This window comes from Lissotriton vulgaris, chromosome 3_1 (assembly GCF_964263255.1).
Source record: "Lissotriton vulgaris chromosome 3_1, aLisVul1.2, whole genome shotgun sequence".
NCBI lineage: Eukaryota > Metazoa > Chordata > Amphibia > Caudata > Salamandridae > Lissotriton > Lissotriton vulgaris.
In genome coordinates this window covers 610,715,030-610,734,238 of record NC_141689.1, presented here as the reverse complement: position 1 = coordinate 610,734,238, position 19,209 = coordinate 610,715,030, and the positions used below count along the sequence as shown (strand labels likewise).

At 47.8% G+C, this 19,209-nt stretch overlaps 1 protein-coding gene across 3 annotated transcripts in view; it reads left to right on the top strand.

Moving 5' to 3' along the window:
- Positions 1-18,548, top strand: part of CETN3 (centrin 3) — a 111,726-nt gene extending 93,178 nt beyond the window's left edge. For all 3 annotated transcript variants that reach the window (XM_086960898.1, XM_086960900.1, XM_086960899.1), the window contains exon 6: positions 18,192-18,548. In XM_086960898.1, the coding sequence (XP_086817024.1) occupies positions 18,192-18,238 (47 nt within the window). In that variant the 3' untranslated portion in view covers positions 18,239-18,548. The remainder of the gene's footprint in view (positions 1-18,191) is intronic.
- Positions 18,549-19,209: the final 661 nt, after the last annotated feature.

The following is a 19,209-nucleotide window of genomic DNA, read 5'->3' as shown; positions in this document are numbered from 1 at the left end:
TGCAAAGCGATGGGGCAGGACAGGAGTGTAACTCACCCCTCTCTTCTCATTATAAACTGAATACCCCCAAAGAAAAGAATGGCGCTGGCACTACTGTGCCTCCTGGGTCCCTACTGGGACTTTCCAAGCCAATGGCCCCGACGTGGAGCTGCCCGCTAAGGAGGTGTAACTGAAGAACAACAACAGGCACTGGCGCTCCTGTGCCCTGAGTCCCCCAATGGGACCCTACAAAACAAATGTGGCCAAATGTTGCAGCTGCCCTCTGTCTGGACGGGCAGCTGTGAAGAAAGATCAGACCAGAACTGGACACTGGCACCAACTTTGCCGGGGAGGCCCCATTGGGACTCTCTAAAACCAATGCGCCCAATGTTGGAGCGGCCCGCTTTCCTTTGGGACCGCTTGTGAAAACCTGGCCTCGAAAGGGGCTCCGGTGCAGGGAAAGACTTCAAGGCAGCTTCCCACTACCATCCGAGGCAGCTGGTACGGCGGGGGAACAAAGCCACCTCTCCCCCCACCTCGTCACAGCTCCTCACCTGGGAGAGGCACCGGCAGTGTGCCCTGCATGCCCTCCGCTACCGGGAACTCCTCTCTCTGCTCCTTTGGACGGCTGATGCGAGCCCACGAGGCTCGGCTCCTTCCCACTTCCTCATTGCCGCCACGTCCACAACCAGGCACCCTGCCTGACTTCCGGGTCAGCCATGTTGTCTTTTCTCTGGGTCGCGGCGGTGAAACGCGGGGTGGGCTCCCGCTTCAAATCCAAGCAATTGCAGTGTGGGCACCATCCAGTAAACACCATAAGCGGGTGGGCACCCGTCCAAAAGTGGCTGAAATGCAGGGTGGGCACCTGCTGTTAAAATATGTATAAAGCGGGGTAGGCTACCGCTCTGTTGGGCAAAAATTAGGGGGAATCCCCTCGTCGGGATTCCCTCTAAATGGGATGCCGCTCCGTGCTGCGAAGCTCCAGCACTTTTCCCCGTCCTGGGAGAGTTTTTCAGCTCTGGTCCCAAAGTTCCAGGGTGCAAAGGCTGGGCCCAGGCAGGCCAGCACACAGGGCACTCCAGCAGAGAGGCAGTCCCTCGTGGCGGTTCCTCCTGGGGCCCAGCAGCAGCAGTCCTCTGGAAGCACAAAAGCACAACACTTCATGGGGTCACAGCCCCTATATTTATAGTACATATTTGCTTTGTCTGCCCTGGCTCAGAGCTTGGGGAACCAGCCTAAACTGGTTCAGGGGGGAATTAGAACACTTTGTTTAAAGGCTCCTGTTCCCCTTTGTCAGGTGGGGGTCTGTCATCAGACACACCACATGGGGGCGGGGCCAGCATTGTACAGGCTAGGCACAGACATTTGCAGGGACCAGGGACTTCTCCTCCCACTACTTCAAATGCAGATATCCTATTTAGCCTAGTGCTGACTCACCCTGCCCCTCCTGGAGCCACACACACCTCACCAGCCCCTGACACTCAAAAGCTAGACATGCAGTTCACATCAGGCAGACAGACACATAGCACACAGAAATGCCAACTTCTAGGAGTGGCATTTCTAAAATAGATTTAATAAATCTGCACATTTATTATCACCATTCCAAATATACCAAACTTGACCACGCTGCTCCTCTCATATCAGAAATTGCCACTGAAACACTTATCAGGGAATCCCCAATGCATTCCTATAGGAGGGTAGCCTCATAGTAGTGAGAAACCAAAATGGCTGTTTGTCACTACCAAGACATGCCCTGCACTTAAGGTACATGTTCTACCTTTTACCCACAATGCACACTGCCCATAGCGCTAGCTAGGGCCTACCTTAGGGGTGACTGACATGAAGTAAAGGGGGGGAGGGGGGGTCACAGACATGGCACACACTTTAGGTGCCACGTCACAGCGGCAGTAACACTGCGTGCACAGGCCCTGCAATGGCAGAGGCCTGAGATAGGTTTGGAAGGCTACTTTGGTGGGTGGCGCAATCAGCGCTGCAAGCCCACCAGTAATATTTAATTTACTAGCCCTGGGTATATATGATACCACTTTACAAGGGACTAACCGGTATATTAAATAGGCCAAACAGGTGTAGACCAATCTTACCATATTTAACACAGAGAGCACACACACTTTACACTGGACAGCAGTGCTAAGGTGCCCAGAATCCTAGAACCACCAACACCATGCGAGAAAAAAGGCTAGGAGAAAGGAAAAAAGTTTAGGTTTGACCCTGCAAAAAGGGCCAGCTCCAACAATGTTCTTTTAGAAAGGATCCATAGGGCTGGAGTTTCAGGGACTGCCCTGGACTGGTTAAAATCCTTTCTCTCTGATAGATATTTTCAGGACTATGAAAAGTCCTTCTCAAACACCTTTCCTCTCCACTGTGGTGTCCCGCAGGGCTCTTTTTGGAGCCCAACATTCTTTAATTTGTATATGCAGGCACTTGCGGAGAATCGTAAACCATTTGGGATTTCATTAGTATCATATGCAGATGATAACTAACTGGTCATTTCGCTCATGCCTGATCATGATCTGTCCTCATCTTACCGTGCATGAAAGCAGTGGCCAGCTGGATGGACCAATCCTGTCAGAAGCTGAACGGTAATTAAACTGAATTAACAATTATGGGAAACCACAATTCACCTCAACAGTCTCTGGGCTGGCCAGACGGTTTAGGTCCTTCTCCCACCCCAAAATGTCTATAAAAAGTTGGGGCCTCTGGTTTGATAAAACTCCAAGTAGTGCAGAATGGTGTGGCACGTGTCTTGTTACATATACCGAAGCACACATTAGTGAGAAAAGGCCTTAGGGACCTTCTTTGGTTGCCAGTCTAGGCTCTCTATTTTGCTTTTCAGCTGGTAACCCGCTACAACCAATGAGGGCCCTTTGTTCTTCCGATTAGCATAAGGCAACGGTTCATCGCATTAGAAAAACTAGAAGCTGGGGAAGGTCCTTTACCTTCCCAGCACCCATTCTCTTGTATTCTGTCCCACTGGCCTTGAGGTCTACTGGCAATAAATGCACTTTTCGTAAAATACTCAAAACGTGGCTATTTGGCAACTAACCCTCTCTTGCATCTTCTTGAAGTATTGTTGCCTCACTTAGCTCTGGGATGCCTACGGGTCGCCAAGCAATTTATAAATCCTCAAAGTATAGTATAGATGATCAAAATAAGTTTGTGATAACTAGAGATAGGAATTCCTAAAAAGTATAAAGCACCAATCCAAAAGTCACTGTTCACAGTTGACCAGGACCTAGATGCTATTTCCGGCCAATTCTGATGAAACAGAGACCAGTACAACAAGTTGGGCATCCTGATCAAAGATTGTACCTTCTTATTGAATTATTTTTCTGGAAGACGAAATCTACCAGCACAGCAAGGTTGAAGACTACGGCTAACTATAGTCTCTCAAAGTTGAATTTGTCTTCGAGCTCCTGCTGAATCTGTTAGTTTTGCTACCTAAAGCTATGAGCGGTACAAACCTGGAAATTTTAGGCGCTGAGGTTTTCCTCCTCCCCAGTCTAAAGTTGTACCTTCTAACTTTGTCATCTTTTTTGGAAGTTGAAATTCTTTAGCAGGGCAAGACTGGAAACTGCAGCCAGTCAGCAACACTAGGCCATGTACCGATGCTGTGAGATCCCACTGAACCAGTTTCCAGCACAATAAAAAGACCAAGGCAGATGACCGATTTTCTTGACCACCTTGGATGCAACCTCCTTAGTCACCTTTTCGACTAAGGTGCTGAAGTATCCGTAAGTCCCAACTTTTCTTATCTTTAATAAAGTTCCTTCTGGTCAATCCTCCAGAGCCTAAGTCATCGGGGTAGGCGTCTGAGCACCTGGTTTCTCTCCAGCCGGGTGTATTGCAGGGCTCAGTCCTCAGTGGTCAGAAAGGGCTTCTTGGGATCAGGAGTCCTTTTGCTGTTTGTGCCCGAAGTAGAAAAACAGAAGGATAACCATTTGACCCGTAGAGAGCAGATAAAGTCCCTACGTTCCAGCAGGAGTTAGGAGTATTTGGGTGAGTCCTCTTCTTCCAGCAGGGATGAGGAACCTGTGAGGAGGTGGCAGTTCAGTTCCGAGAGTTATCGGGTGCACTAGCCAGTGAGTGGAGAAATTCTACAAACCAATCCTAACTATTTTCTCGCAGTCTTTCCACCTTCATTTGCCGCTGTTCCTCTTTTCCTTACTGTAGAATTACCCATGATCCCGTTTTTCAAGACACTGACACACAGGCAGACCTTTCTTAAGCTTCCAAGCCCTTCCCTGTGTAGTTGAGCTGTCCTCCTTTTCCGAAATCTGGATTTCTCTCCTGCTGGGATGAGCTGGGAATGAATAGGAGAAGAAGTCCTTTTTGTCACGTCTAGGTAAAAAAAAAGCCAGTGCTAAAGTTTCCATTTGTTCAGCTAACTGTTTCTGGTTAGGTCGAGCCTAGACGAAAGCAAAAGCGAAGCTTTTGCTGTCTAGGGCTCGACAACTTATGTTATCACTCTGGGGGGAATGTGGACAGCAGACTGAAACGGCTTCTCCTGCCGGACATTTGACCTCGTGGGCGCGCTTTGGTGCCTTGGCTGCTTGTAACGTGCATCGCGGTGCGCGTGCTACATGGTCAGTTTCGCTTTTATTTATTTTTTCTTCTTCAAAGGGGCTGGCGTCAAAGCGTCTGGAAGTTAGTGAGAAGCCTTGAATTTGTTGCAGTTTCATTCATGTGTAACGTACATTGCCGGGCGCGCGCTACATGGTCAGTGTCGCGGTTTTTTTTCTTTCTTCAAAGGGGCTGGAGTAAACGCGTCTGGAAGTTAGTGAGAAGCCTTGAATAAAACGTGCTGTGAAACTGCTGCTAAATAGTGTAATGGTGTGATACTTGGCGCCATGCCATACCTATTGTTTTTTGCTTAAAAGGGCTGGCGTCGTGGGGCGCGCTCTACATGGTCGGTTTCGCTTTTATTTTTCATCAAAGGGGCTGGCGTCAATGCGTCTGGAAGTTAGTGAGAAGCCTTGACGAAAACGTGCTGTTAAACTGCTGCTAATGGGGCGCGGTCTACATTCACATAATCATGTTCAAAAGACAGACATGCACACAGTCTGCAGCAGCTTTGCAGAACGTGCGAGACTTTTGCTCAGTTAGATTGTACTGCACAGTGTGAGTCATACACCCTATTGTGTTAGTATGTGCTTTAAGATCCGAGTGCCACCCAATGTGTGAGAGTACTCGATACAAATGTATAACATTCATACCGACTGAGTGAGGTAATGCTAGCAGTGCGCCAGTTTTGGACTTGTTTTAGTAGGCCTCCTTCCCCTCTGAAATTTGGCTCTAGTTGTGCAACTGTGCCCCACTGCACGCTTTTATTGTTCATCAAAGGGGCTGGCGTCAAGTTACAGCGCTGTAGTGAGGAAAACAGAGACGGCGCTTTAAAGACGGAGACATGCACACAGTCTGCAGAAGCTTTGCAGAGTTACAGCGCTGCAGTACAAAAGACAGACATGCACACAGTCTGCAGCAGCTTTGCAAAGTTACAGCGCTGTAGTGAGGAAAACAGAGACGGCGCTTTAAAGACTGAGACATGCACACAGTCTGCAGCAGCCACACTCACGCACGCGCACATACACAGCCACACGCATACACAGGCACACACGCACTGCATACACACACGCACCCCCCCTTAAACAGACACACGCGCACACAGACAGACACACGCGCGTACACCCCCTGCCCCCCACCCCCACCCTCACCCCCACCCCCACTCCCACTCACTGGGCTCGTCTCCCCTTAGGCATGGGAGCCCCTTTTCGATGTTCTTCACGACGGGACTTCAGCTGCCGGACCTGGTAAGGCGGGGGCTGCCCGCGCATGCGCGGCATTTCTAACCGGGGCTCTTCAGAATGAAAGTCAGGTCTCGTTTGTTATCTGTCAGCCATTCCTTCCGATTGATGTCTTTTGCTACACAATGCTCGTTTTATGACTGTTGTAATGCTTTATTACCCCCGACTAAATTAGCATGCATTGCTAAATTGCATACAACGTCCCCACTATGTTTTGAAAGTGGGTAGGATAAAGTCTTCCGTGTATATCCAGATATCTTTAGTTATATAGTGCATACATTTCTCATAGCGTTGGAACATTTGAAATAGACAAACAGCACTAAAGTATACATTACTGTAATGTACTGAACAGTCAATCGCTCACACCAAGATGGCCGCTCAAGAATACTTCTGTTTCAACAGAGACGTGAAACCCTCCTTTCAAAGATGGCCGCCACGTTCGCTCAGAGCTGGTTCCGTACTAACACCGGCTGCCCGGCGCATGGCCGCGGATCCTCCGCGCTGTTCTGACAGCAGCCTCGCCCCCGCCGTGACCATGCCCTGCCAGAACCAGCAGCCAGCCTCGGGGCCCGCGGAATCCGCTGCCCACAAGCAGCTGCGGTTTGCGGAGTCGGTAGAGAACGACGTCTGGGATGCAGGCGGCAGCACCGGGTCATCCCCCGCCAGCAGCGACGGGAGCGAGGACAATGGGAGCAGCGCCGGCCAGCAGGAGCAGGAGGAGCAGCTCCTGGCACAGCAGATCGGGCCCCAGCTCAAGGTGCTGCCCATCAACGACCAGATCCGGGAGCTGCAGACCATCATGCGGGACAAGTGAGCGCAGGAGGGGGCTTGTCATACTGGAAGAGCGAGAAATGCTGTTATGGGGTTTGGAGATGTTGGGAATTTTTATTTTAATTTTAAAAGTTTTATATAGCGCTAGCTTGACCCGTGGGTATGAGAGCGCTTTACATATACACAACAGATAAAGGTTGCATTACATAGCATGATCTCAGGAAGCAAAAAAGATATGTAACCTATAGAGTACCTTCCCCACTTAGTCAAAGAGGTGGCTACTACTTTTTTGAACCCCGATAGTATACTTATTTAATGAAGCCCCCTTGTTTCTTTTAGGAAATCTCTTGATTGTAGCCCATTAGGTAAAAACTGTATGCGATGGGATGAGCATGACTAGCAACCAACTGAAGACTGTCCAGTGTTTTGAAACTGCTTGTCACGATGCTGTAAATGACACTGGGTTAAGTGAGGTTAAGGCTGGCCACAATGATGCCATAACAATTATATCCTATGATGTCATCTGGGTCAGAAGCCACAAATCTGAAGGGGTATCGGATGGGGTGTGCCCGTTACAGGCCCTCAGGGCAAAGTTCACTATAAATTACAATAACTTTCATTTAAGTATTAATTATTGAAAAAAAATTAAAAGGCATTGTTATTTGCAATATCAATACGTGTAAGTCACGTAAATACAACACATATTGCATTACAAATGCTATAGGTGTCACATTTGCGAAAGTTATAACTATTGGCATTGTAAATGACAAAGCTATTAATTTCGCTATTTTCAGAAACAAAACATAAATAAAAAATGTGTCATTTACAATACCAATATCTCAAACTTTCCTAATGCGCGACCTATTGCATTGCAAATGCTTGTTTTTTTCTCCCAGATAGCTAATTAGACAGCATTTAACACCCTTTGAGCCTTCCTGGGCTCAGAGGCAGGCCATTGTCCTCTGGTCCTTTGAGCCAGGGATGTTATCTCTCCCAGCGAAGGAGGAGGTAGACTGAGGGTGACCTGCTCGCAGGACACTCCAGCGCCGCACGGCCACCAGCTGTGCCGGTGCCCTCTCCCCTCGCTGCTGCTCGCAGCCTCGCTCAGCCCTCTGCCCCGCAGGCCCGCCGTCCTCTGCGGTCTGATCTGCTGCTAGGCAACGCTCGCACACTGTGAGCGCTCTCCCCCCCTGTCTCGGCTCCGCCGGACCAGGTAGCACTCTGTTGCCCGGTTTGGTATTTTTGCACTGTTGTTTTGTTTTTGTGACTGCTGTATTTAACTGTTGTACTTTTTTGGTTCTGCTCGTGCTTGTACCCCCTGTGCCCTTCCCGCCCGCTCCCTGCTTCCCGCCGCCGTTCTCGCGGCCACGCCCTCTTCCTTTCTGTGCCCTCCCCGCTCCCGCCTCCCAGCTGCCCCTCCCTCGCTCCGCCCCCCCCCCCCCACTCTCCACTTATGGCAGAGTGGATAACGCGCAGCGGGCGCGCCCTACGCGTGCCGAAGGTGCGCCAAAGGTAAGCCCGTCTGCGCCCGTCCGCGCCTGGACCGCGCCTGGACCCCTGGCCCCCGCAGACACCAGCCCACCCGCTGGACCTACGACGCCACTGAACTCAACGCACTCAACGCCGGCCGATTCCCGGACTGCTACCGAGCCACCCCGAGACGCACTCACGGTCCCTTCTGCTGCCACTCCTGCAAGTTCACCTGCATCCGGACCTGCACTACTCCAGCACCGACCAAGACCAAGACGAGCAACAGCAGCAGCCACCTAAAATGCATCCTGCTCAACACCCGCTCCGTCCACAGACACGCCGTTGAGCTTTGGAACCTGCTCGACACCACAGCCCCAGACGTCTCCTTCCTCACGGAAACCTGGATGAACGCCTCTTCAGCGCCTGACATCGCCATCGCCATCCCAGACGGCTACAAGATCATCCGGAGGGACCGCATCAACCAGACTGGAGGAGGCATCGCCATCATCCACAAGAACACCATCCGCATCACGACCAACACCGACGACACCCTCGCACCCGCCGAGCACCTGCACTTCCAGGTCCACATCAACCCCAAGACCACCCTCAGAGGCACCCTCATCTACAGACCCTCGGGACCACGCACACAATTCAGCGAAGACATCGCCGACTTCATCAGCCCGCATGCCCTCCCCTCCGCTGACTACATCCTCCTCGGGGACCTCAACTTCCACCTGGAGAACAACAACGACCGCAACACCACCACCCTGCTGGACAACCTTGCAAACCTCAGACTCAAGCAGCTGGTGACCACCCCCACCCACTACGCCGGACACACACTCGACCCCGTCTTCTCATCCTGCAAGGACATCACCTTCAGCCACGCCACCGGACTCCACTGGACGGACCACAGCTGCGTCCACTTCAGCTTCAGAAGGACCACGATCCACCACCACCAGCAACAGGCTGCACGCAGAAGCTGGAACAAGATCACAGCCGACCAGCTTGCGACTTCCCTGAGCAAGAACCCACCCACCAGCACAACGAACCCCAGCCAAGCGGCCACCAACCTCACGAAGTGGATCAGCGACTGCGCAGACGACCTCGCCCCCCTGAGGACCCCGCCTAGCAGACCCGGCAGCAAGAAAGCCCCATGGTTCACCGACGAACTCAAGAGCTCTAAGAGGAACTGCCGAGCCCTCGAGAGAGCCTTGCGCAGAGACCCAACACCGGACAACATGACTGCCCTCAAGCTCGCCACCCGAAAACACCACCAACCGATCCACGCCACCAAGAAAACTGCATTCAAGGAACGACTGGACAACAACGCACACAACAGCAAGGAACTCTTCAACATCGTCAAAGAGCTCTCCAACCCCAACGCCGGAAACAACGACATCACCCCTTCGCAAGACCTCTGCAACTCCCTCGCCTCCTACTTCCACAACAAGATCGCGGACATACACAACAGCTTCAGCACTCAACCGACGCACGCCACGACCGAACCACCGCCCCCCACCACCACCCTCCGTGCCTGGACCCCGATCGGCACTGAAGACACCGTCCGCACGATGAACTCCATCCACTCCGGATCTCCGACCGACCCCTGCCCTCACCATGTCTTCAACAAGGCCGACGCTGTCATCGCACCCCACCTGCGGGACATCATCAACACCTCCTTCGACACCGCTACCTTCCCAGAGAGCTGGAAGCACGCCGAACTCAGCGCTCTACTAAAGAAGCCATCAGCCGTCCCCACCGACCTCAAGAACTACCGCCCCATCTCGCTGCTCCCGTTCCCTGCCAAAGTCATCGAGAAGACCGTCAACAAGCAGCTGGCCGCCTTCCTCGAGACAAACGGATCCCTCGACCTCTCACAGTCTGGCTTCCGGGCCAACCACAGCACCGAGACCGCCCTGATCGCAGCCACCGATGACATCCGAGCCCTGCTTGACAACGGAGAAACAGCAGCCCTCATCCTCCTAGACCTCTCGGCGGCCTTCGACACTGTCTGCCACCGTACACTAGTGCAGCGCCTCAGCAACGTCGGAATCCAGGAGAATGCACTGGAGTGGATCATCTCCTTCCTCGCTGGAAGGACACATAGAGTCTGTCTCCCCCCCCGTTCAGATCAGAAGCCACCGAAGTCATCTGCGTCGTCCCTCAAGGCTCCTCGCTTAGTCCAACCCTCTTCAACATCTACATGAGCCCCCTCGCAGACATCGCACGCCAGCACAACCTCAACATCATCTCCTACGCCGACGACACCCAGCTGATCCTCTCCCTCACCAACGACCCCGCCACCGCCAGAGCCAACCTTCACGAAGGGATGAAAGAGGTAGCCGAATGGATGAAGAACAGCCGCCTGAAACTGAACGCGGACAAGACGGAAGTCCTCATCCTGGGATCTTCACCCTCCGCCTGGGACGACTCCTGGTGGCCCCCCGCCCTAGGCAGCGCACCCAAACTAACAGACCACGCACGCAACCAGGGCTTCATCCTGGACTCCTCCCTCTCCATGACCAGACAAGTCAACGCCGTCTCCTCATCGTGCTTCAACATCCTGCGCATGCTACGTAAGATCTTCCGGTGGATCCCCACCGAGACCAGGAAGACGGTCACCCAGGCCCTCGTCACCCAGGCCCTCGTCACCAGCCGTCTGGACTACGGCAACTCCCTCTACGCCGGAACCACCGCCAAACTCCAGAAGAGACTCCAGAGGATCCAGAACGATTCAGCACGTCTCATCCTGGACATCCCCCGTTGCAGCCACATCTCTGGACACCTGAGAGACCTGCACTGGCTCCCGGTCAACAAAAGAATCACCTTCCGCCTCCTCACCCACGCACACAAAGCCCTACACAACCAAGGCCCAGGATACCTCAACAGCCGCCTCAACTTCTACGCTCCCAAACGCCAGCTTCGATCGACCGGCCATGCCCTCGCCGCCATCCCCCGTATTCGAAGAGCCACCACAGGGGGACGGTCCTTCTCCTACCTCGCCGCCAAGACTTGGAACTCCCTCCCGACCCACCTCCGCCTGACCCAGGACCACCTCGCCTTCAGGAAGCAACTCAAGACCTGGCTGTTCGAGCAGTAGCGGATAACCCCCCCCCCCCTTAGCGCCATGAGACCCTCTGGGTGAGTAGTGCGCTATATAAATGCTTTGATTGATTGATTGAACGTCTGTCTGTCTACCTTTTCTATCATAACTGTCTCTTAGCAGATCTATCTATTTAGCTTTGCAAATCTATCTTTTCTATCAATGCAGCCTTCTCTATACATGCAACCCTGTTGATCGATCTATCTCTCTTTTTGTGTCTGTTTCAAGCCTCTCTAGTTGTCTTTGCAAGCCTCTCTATATATCTGTCTTTGCCAGTCTCTTTATGTATCTGTCTGTGCATGTCTCTCTGTCTTTTCGAGCCTTTCTAATTAGCTGTCTTGTTATCCCTCTTCATTTATCAGTCTTTTCAACCCTTTCTATCTGTTTGTAATTATTATTTACCAAAACATTACAAAAATACATTAGCAAAGGCAAGAAGCTGGCAGCCAATGCCAAAGGTATCCGCTTTTTTAGGTTTGGTGTTAGCCAGTTGATTTTACTATAACTATGCTATAGTTATAGGGGTTTTCAGATAGACTGCTTTCGTTTCTCTGTTGTATAATTCACATGTTTCTTCCATCCACTTCAGCATGCATCATGGAGCAGCCCACTTCTTTCATTGACTGACTTCAGTGTGAATTACAGCATGCTGTTCTTTCACAAAGACGACATCCACACAGTAGTTTCCTTCAATGCCAGGGACTAATATGTTAATTTGTGACCAAGAAATATATATTTTTACCTTTAGCTAATGTTGCTTTTTATATTGCTAAGTGTCTGGCAGCTTCTCCAACAATGTTTTGCAAAAACCGTGAGAGGACAAAATAAGAATTGCTAAATGCAAGGGTTTGCCGATGCGTGTTATATATTGGCACCCTGTTCCATGGGCTTACAAAGACTAATTAATTTATAACAATAAGCATGCATGGACATTTCTAAAAACGTTAGGTGTTTTAGCGGTGGAGCATGTTGCGCAGCATAGTTGAAACATTTTACTTAATACTGCGCTTTAATATATATTTTTTTCATTCAGGCATCTGTACCAAATCCTATCAAATATGTATTGGTGTTACAGCAGTCTGGCCTGGCCTGCACACCCATCACGTCCTATTTGCAGACCAGCCAATATGCTTTCAGTTTTAGAAAACGTGTTATAAAAGCTTGTTCAAATATCTTGAGATGAATATTCCACTAAGTTGGCTTCTAGCAACAACTTGAGCTTTAAGATCTTACTTTTGACTTAGGAGGAGGGCCAGCTTTTGAAAAGATAACACTCATTCAGGTTTGAATTGACAAAGAAATTGGTGTTTTTAGTAGCAATAACCTTGCTGTGCAGAAACCATAAGTTACATGCATTATCTTTGGAAGAAGCATACTTAAGGTAGAGTTGCAAATGCACTTATGATTTACACCTAAGGTGGTATCTCTATTAAATATTAATTGATCCATTGAAATTCCTCAGATTTTTTATTAATCAACAAATTGTGGCAGAAAGCTTTCTTTGGAGATTAATTCTGTGCTGACACAACTAATGGGACCTCCTTGGGAACCTAGTCACCAGGCAGATGTGGGGGTCCAGTCTCTAAAAATGGCGATCATATTAGCTCTTGTTACCACCTGAAGAGTAAGTGTTTCACGATCAAGGCACTTTACTTGTGTTTTGACAAATACAAATTTATACTTCTCAAACATCTCAAGTTCACTCCAACAGACCTGGATCTCTATGTGCCTATTACTCTGCACATTTTCTTTCCGACTCCTTGTTTTGAAAATTCATATTCTCTCTTTTCTGTTACTATATGATGCTGTCTTTAAATTGAGCTTGAACTGAATCAAGAAAGTAAGCTCCTGGACTAGCCAGTCTAGTAAAGGTTGGCCTCTAAAGCAGGGAATCAATAAATGGATTTCAATCCGAATCAAGGTTTGTTTAATCTGAATCAAGTTTTGCTTCATCTGAATCAAGTTTTGCCTTGCTAAGACAAACCATAATATTCTATGAGAAATATATCAACTACAGTGAACTTGTATGTGCCTTCCATTAGCAGTTGCAGAGCTGCAATGTGGAAGAGTCGATGAGCATTCACCAAGCATTAATTAATGGACAGGAGATGTTTCTATTAACTGTCATGTTGGGCAGACAGTTCTTCTTAGTCTGTTTCAGAAAAGTCTATATAGCTATTTACATATATCGTATGTGTTATATTGTGAGCACTACTCTGGTACAAGCAAGACAGTCTATGAAAGATGAAATGCTGGAGAAAACAACACACACTTACCCTCTACTGCAGTTTTGCTTTTATATCTTTTGTAGCATTACAAATTATACTTCCGTCTCTCTTTTTTTTGTGTGTCTCCCCTCTATTCTGGACACACTTGATCTAATAAATTTGACCTATAGTAGTCAGTAGCGGAAGAGGAGTGCTGAGCACATTCACTTTATTGGCTGACTTATGGACACTTTGCAATGAGGTGGATGTCCCGCTAAAGTCATTGTGTGCTTAAAGGCATTTTAATACAATTTACTGTTAAAAAAAAGTTATTGGGCAATTCCAGCATAATAATAATAATAATAATACAGAAGCTTATTAAGCGCGAACAGCTACCTCTGGGGAGGTGTCCCGGCGCTAGCGAGTCCTACAGCAAGAGTGAGTAGACAGGAGGGAGAAGGATTATTGCATAAAAAAACAGGTTTTTAGGAGTTTCCTAAAGCTGGCTTCTGACGTGGCGGATTGGATGGCAGGGGGCAGAGTATTCCAAAGTTTCGCCGTGCCGGCTGAGAAGGACCTGCCTCCAAGTCTAGCTTTCCTCACGCGTGGTACAATTAGCTTGAGCAGGGAGTTTGAGCGCAGCTCTCGTTTTTGGTGGTAGCGGGGGAGTCGGAGTTTTAGATAATTGGGACACGATCCTTTTAGCGCTCTGAAAGCCAGGGTAAGCACTTTGAACTTAATTCTGCTTGCCACTGGCAGCCAATGCAGCTCGTGCAGATGGGGAGAGATGTGCTGCCTAAAAGGGACACGTTTTATCAATCTCGCAGCCGCATTCTGCACGATCTGTAAGCGTTGCACCGCATATTTAGGTAGACCAAGATAGAGGCCATTAGAATAATCAAGTCGAGATGTGATTGTTGCGTGAACCACCGTTTTTCGACACTCGACTGGTAGCAGAGGCAGAATTTTCCGCAAATTTTTGAGTTTATGCAGGCAGCCAGCAGTAAGCTGTTGTATATGCGGCAAGAAAGACAAGTTCTCATCCCATTTTACTCCTAGATTTTTAGCCTGGGTGCTGGGAGATGGGGCAGGGCCCATTTCCGTTGGCCACCACAGATCCGGAGGGGGATGTTTGAGATTTCCGAAGAATAACACCTCCGTTTTGCTCGCGTTCAATTTGAGCTTGTTAGTGTTCATCCATTTGGCCACGTCTTGAAGACAGCCCCTGATATTGCTGAAGGCTGCCTCGGACGTGTCTGTATATGACTATGGGAAGTAACTCAAGATGTGATTCTTTGGAACATACCGACACTGGAGCACTGCACTTATTTCTTTTCATAGTACTTTATGAGAACATTACTTGATGGGTAACTTTACTGCATTGCTTTTGATGATGAGGAAACCTCAATGTTTCCCACTGGCTTCTGAAGTGAAATCGTAGGGAAAATGATCTATTTATTGAGACCCATTGGTGTGGGTAATTATTTTGAAGATCTAAACAAGAGACTAATAAATGTGAAGTCCTAAAAGCAGAGAAAATATTATTTAATTGTAAGTATATTGATTTGTTGGTATATTTTAGTGTTTCAAAGTTTATTTACATATTTGTTTATGTGCAGCATCCATAAAACTCCCAAAAGCATGCATTTTCTGTAAATTTACGTATTCCTCAATTGTCCTTTCTCCCCCCCACGCCCCCCAAAAAAAGCTTAAGTGGCTGGAATTTACCTCAGCAGCTATTCATATTGGAATTCTTAAGCTCTGGCCAGGGTTCTTCCTCATAGGTGTTTGTCCAGCTCTTAGCCAATCAGAATGCTGTTCTGCAGGTAGTCAATTTACAATATCATATACAACCAAGAAAAGGAAAGTGATTTGCTAGTTGACCAGCGTAAATAACTAATGACCAATACTCAGGATGAACTAAATATTATTGTTTGTATATTTATTTGTAAAGCGCAACATTCATCCAGAAGGATATCATGGCGCTGTGCTTGGACTCCGGTAGACTGAGCAGTTAATGAGTTTGGTCAGAATTAGGTTTTAGAGAATAGGTGGGTCTTAATTTTTTTCCTGAAGACAAGATGGTCCTCAGTAAGGCGGAGATCTTGTGGTAGTTCATTTCAATGCTTTGCTGCCAAGTATGAAAAGCTACGACCCCCTGCCCTTACTTTCTTAATGCGTTTTGTTCTGGCTTGAGCTTGAGACCGTGATCTTAGGCACCTGGTAGGTAAATACAATTCAACTTTATTCTGTATGATAATAGGCGCTCGTTGGTGCAGAGCCTTGTGTGCGTAGCTGAGCAGCTTAAATTTCGCTCTTTGGCGCATTGGCAACCAATGAAGTAGTTTCAGGCACTCAGCCGCTGAGCTGAGTCTGTCTTTGTGACATACCAGTTTGGCGGCGGCATTTTTGCACCACTTGTAGGCATGTGAAGAGATATTCTGCCATGCCAAGAACAATGCATTACCATAATCTAACCTACTAGTAAGTAATGCTTGTGTGACAGTTCTCCTACAATCTTGCGGGATCCAAGGAAGTAGCCTTTTTAGGAGCTTCCACATAGAACCCGCACATGGTCCTGCATGGATAGGGTATTGTCCATAAGGACCCCCAGATTCTCTGTGCATTGCTTTGGAGCAGGGGCATCACCAAGTGGTATTCCAGACAAGTTTAGCTCCTCCAAAAAATGACATTTCAGATTTCCCTGCATTTAATTGAAGGTAGTGTTCTGCCATCCAGGTTGTCATCTCCATGAGGCAGCTATTCAGTTTTAAGCTTGTGTTCTCGTGCCGTTCTTCAATGGTTATCAGCAGTTTGGTATCATCTGCGTCGGAGCAAATACTAAAGCCCCACTTCTCACTGAATTTTGGCAGAGATGACACATAGACATTAAAGAGTGTGGGGCTCAGGGATGCCCCCCTGTGGAACACCATAGCCGATGGGTTTTGGTTTAGATTAAAGTTCCCCCATTTGTACGCTCTGTGTTCTGTTGTTTAAGAAAGAGCTCAGCCATTGAAGGGCTTTACCATCAATTCCTTTTCGATGAAGAATCTCCAATAGGCGATTGTATGAGACCGTGTCAAACGACCCCGATAGGTCTAATAAAATCAGAGCGGCAGCTTTCCGTTGGTCAACCAAGGATCTTGTGTTGTCTGACACAGCTAGGAGAGTTGCTTCAGTACTATTAGTGGCTCTAAAACCGGTTTGGGAGGAGTCCAGTAGATCATTTGACTCAAGATAGTTCGACAGCTGTCTGTTAACCAGTTTTTCCATGACTTTGAAAAGGTACGGGAGTTGGCAAATTGGTTGGTAGTTTGCAGGATTGCGCACATCTGTTACTGCTTTCTTCAGAAGAGGGGTCACTTCGGCCTGCTTCCATGTTTCTGGGAATACTGCGGTATCTAGCAGGTTATTAACCCATTCGCTGCTGGGCTTATTCACTTGCTGTGCAGGGGGGGAGGGGGCCGCGCGCGGCGCCGCTGTGCTTGTGACGAGCTCGGCTCGTCGCGCTACACGGTGGCCCTGTGCTCTCATCATGACCACACCCATTTTCGAACGTTCAGCACAGCGGAAAAATTTCCCCGCCTGCGAGCGTTGCGGGGTGTTGGTGTTGAATGTGGAGTATATTTTACTAATTTTGTCTGAGAAAAACTCACTATTTACAAAACCTAAACCAAACTGTTGTGTTGTATTCTTTAACAAATAGGCCCTTATTATGATGTTGGGAGGAAAGCCATCAGACAGCTCATTGGAGGCTTTCCACGCGACAGCATAGATTTCTGTCTGAAACCCAGTTGGGGGGTGGGGGGGGGGATTTTCCGCTCTGCTTCCGACGGACTCTCAGAGCCCGTCATGGCTGTGGGCGGAATCGTAATCCCAAAATGATGGCAGACCCAGCCTTGGTACTGCCGTTGGGATTACGATGTCGCTTTCTGCTTGCCCTTTCATGGCGATCTGCCTGCCATGAAAAGGCAGGCAGAAAGTGTCTTTGTGGGCACCCTGGCAGGGCCACCCTCCTTCCCCTGGCCCTCCGCTATGATGTCCCTAAACATCCAAGCCCTGTGTGGCAAGCACCATAGGGATGTTTAAAAACGTTCATTTTTCTATTGCAGTGTGAGCTGCGGCCCTTTTCTGGCCGCTGCATTAGCTGCAATAGAAAAATGGATGTTTCCCGACCGCCCATAGGGTGGTCGGATCCAAATACTGAGGGTGGAATGGTGATTAATAGTAGTGCAGTTCCTTTCCCGCTACGGTGTCAGTTGGAAACTCGTCCAATCGTAATCAGGCCGAGAGATTATAAACTGAGAGAGAGGTTTTTTAAACATATATCTTTAATACAATTCTGTCCTCTATTAACACCATACACCTCATCTAATTGTCTATTGAACTTTTATCGTAATTTGAATGACAGAAGGAACATTTCTAAGCAGTATGCATTTCAAGACTTATGTGAATGCTAAAAGTTTTGTTTTAAACTGTAAGATCTAAAAATACGTGAATGCATGAATAAAGTCGGACTAGTCGCAAGGTTTTTTATTCCATTCAGAACACCTGCAAAACTTCCCCTGCTTCTGCTGACAACGTCTAATACCTTCTTGTGCTATGAGCTTCAACAGAGGGAGTGGGGGGTGGTCAGTATTCATTAGGGTAGTTTGCCTGTGAGTGTGTCTTTATTTATTGTCTGAAAAAGTTAAAATGGTGCTAGATATCCTTGCTTTATTTCTGCCTTTTGTGACCTGTTTTCAAAGATAGTCTTTTATGGAAATGGAAAAAAGATGCATTGATTTTCAGACGGTGTGTTATCGGCTGCTGCATTCATTGTTTTTCTTTTCAAAACAGTAAATCAAGAGGAATTCTTATCAATTATGACTGGGGACACAGAATGAGATTGCGTGGTCATGCAAGGACCTAATCGACATCAATGGAGCCCCAATGGTTAAAAAAAAATTGTCGGTGTGGAACAAAATCAATAACATAAAATTGTAGCTGCATTTTTGTAACTTTGTCTCTTTTAGCACATCGGTTTCCAAAATGTTTATCTACCAGTTTGTGTACAGTACTTTTGTATAGTTTTTAAATTAAATCATATTTTGCATATATCCTTTAAGGTTGTCAGTTGTTATTGTTGGTAGCATGTTCTCAAATAAAACATTAAAGAGCATGTATTTTAATTAAAAAAAATAATATTGTACAAAATGTTGTTGTCTTGACTTTTTTTTAGTTTGCGATGTGTTAACTAATCTTTTATTAAGAGGTCATTTCATGTCCTGTGTATAAACAAGTTACCCTGGTTTCAGAGCTAGCAGTTAAAAGAACACATTGCATCACAATTTGGGAAAGTTACAAGAAAACATTTACCTAATCAGTCTCATACTTATAAGTGTCTTATGGTGCTATGCTAAATTAATTATGTGCTTTGGTATCCCTCAGCTTTGCTTTCTTATTACAGATAAAAGTCCTACATTCACAGCATATGTGTTTGTTAGGTGTTGCATTGGGTGGGTGAAATGACAGTAACATTCCTTCTGGTCATTGTGTACTGCTGTACAAATAGTTATACACCTCTTGAGAAACACCTGTGCTAAACCATTATACCCCATTGCTGATATGCAAGCACCCATTTCAGATTAATCTCCTATTTGCCCACTTTGGGTGTACCCAGACAGTTATCTTGGTAAAATGGATATAGGCATGTTGTAAGAAATTGGATTATTATTTGGGGACTGCCCATTTCAAAGAATATTCACAATTCCTGTCCATATGAACTCTCAAAGTTACTAAATAAAACTGTGATCAACCCCCCTGGCAGATATGGCACTGAGCAGACAGGCTTAACTTAGGGTAATATATAAAGTAT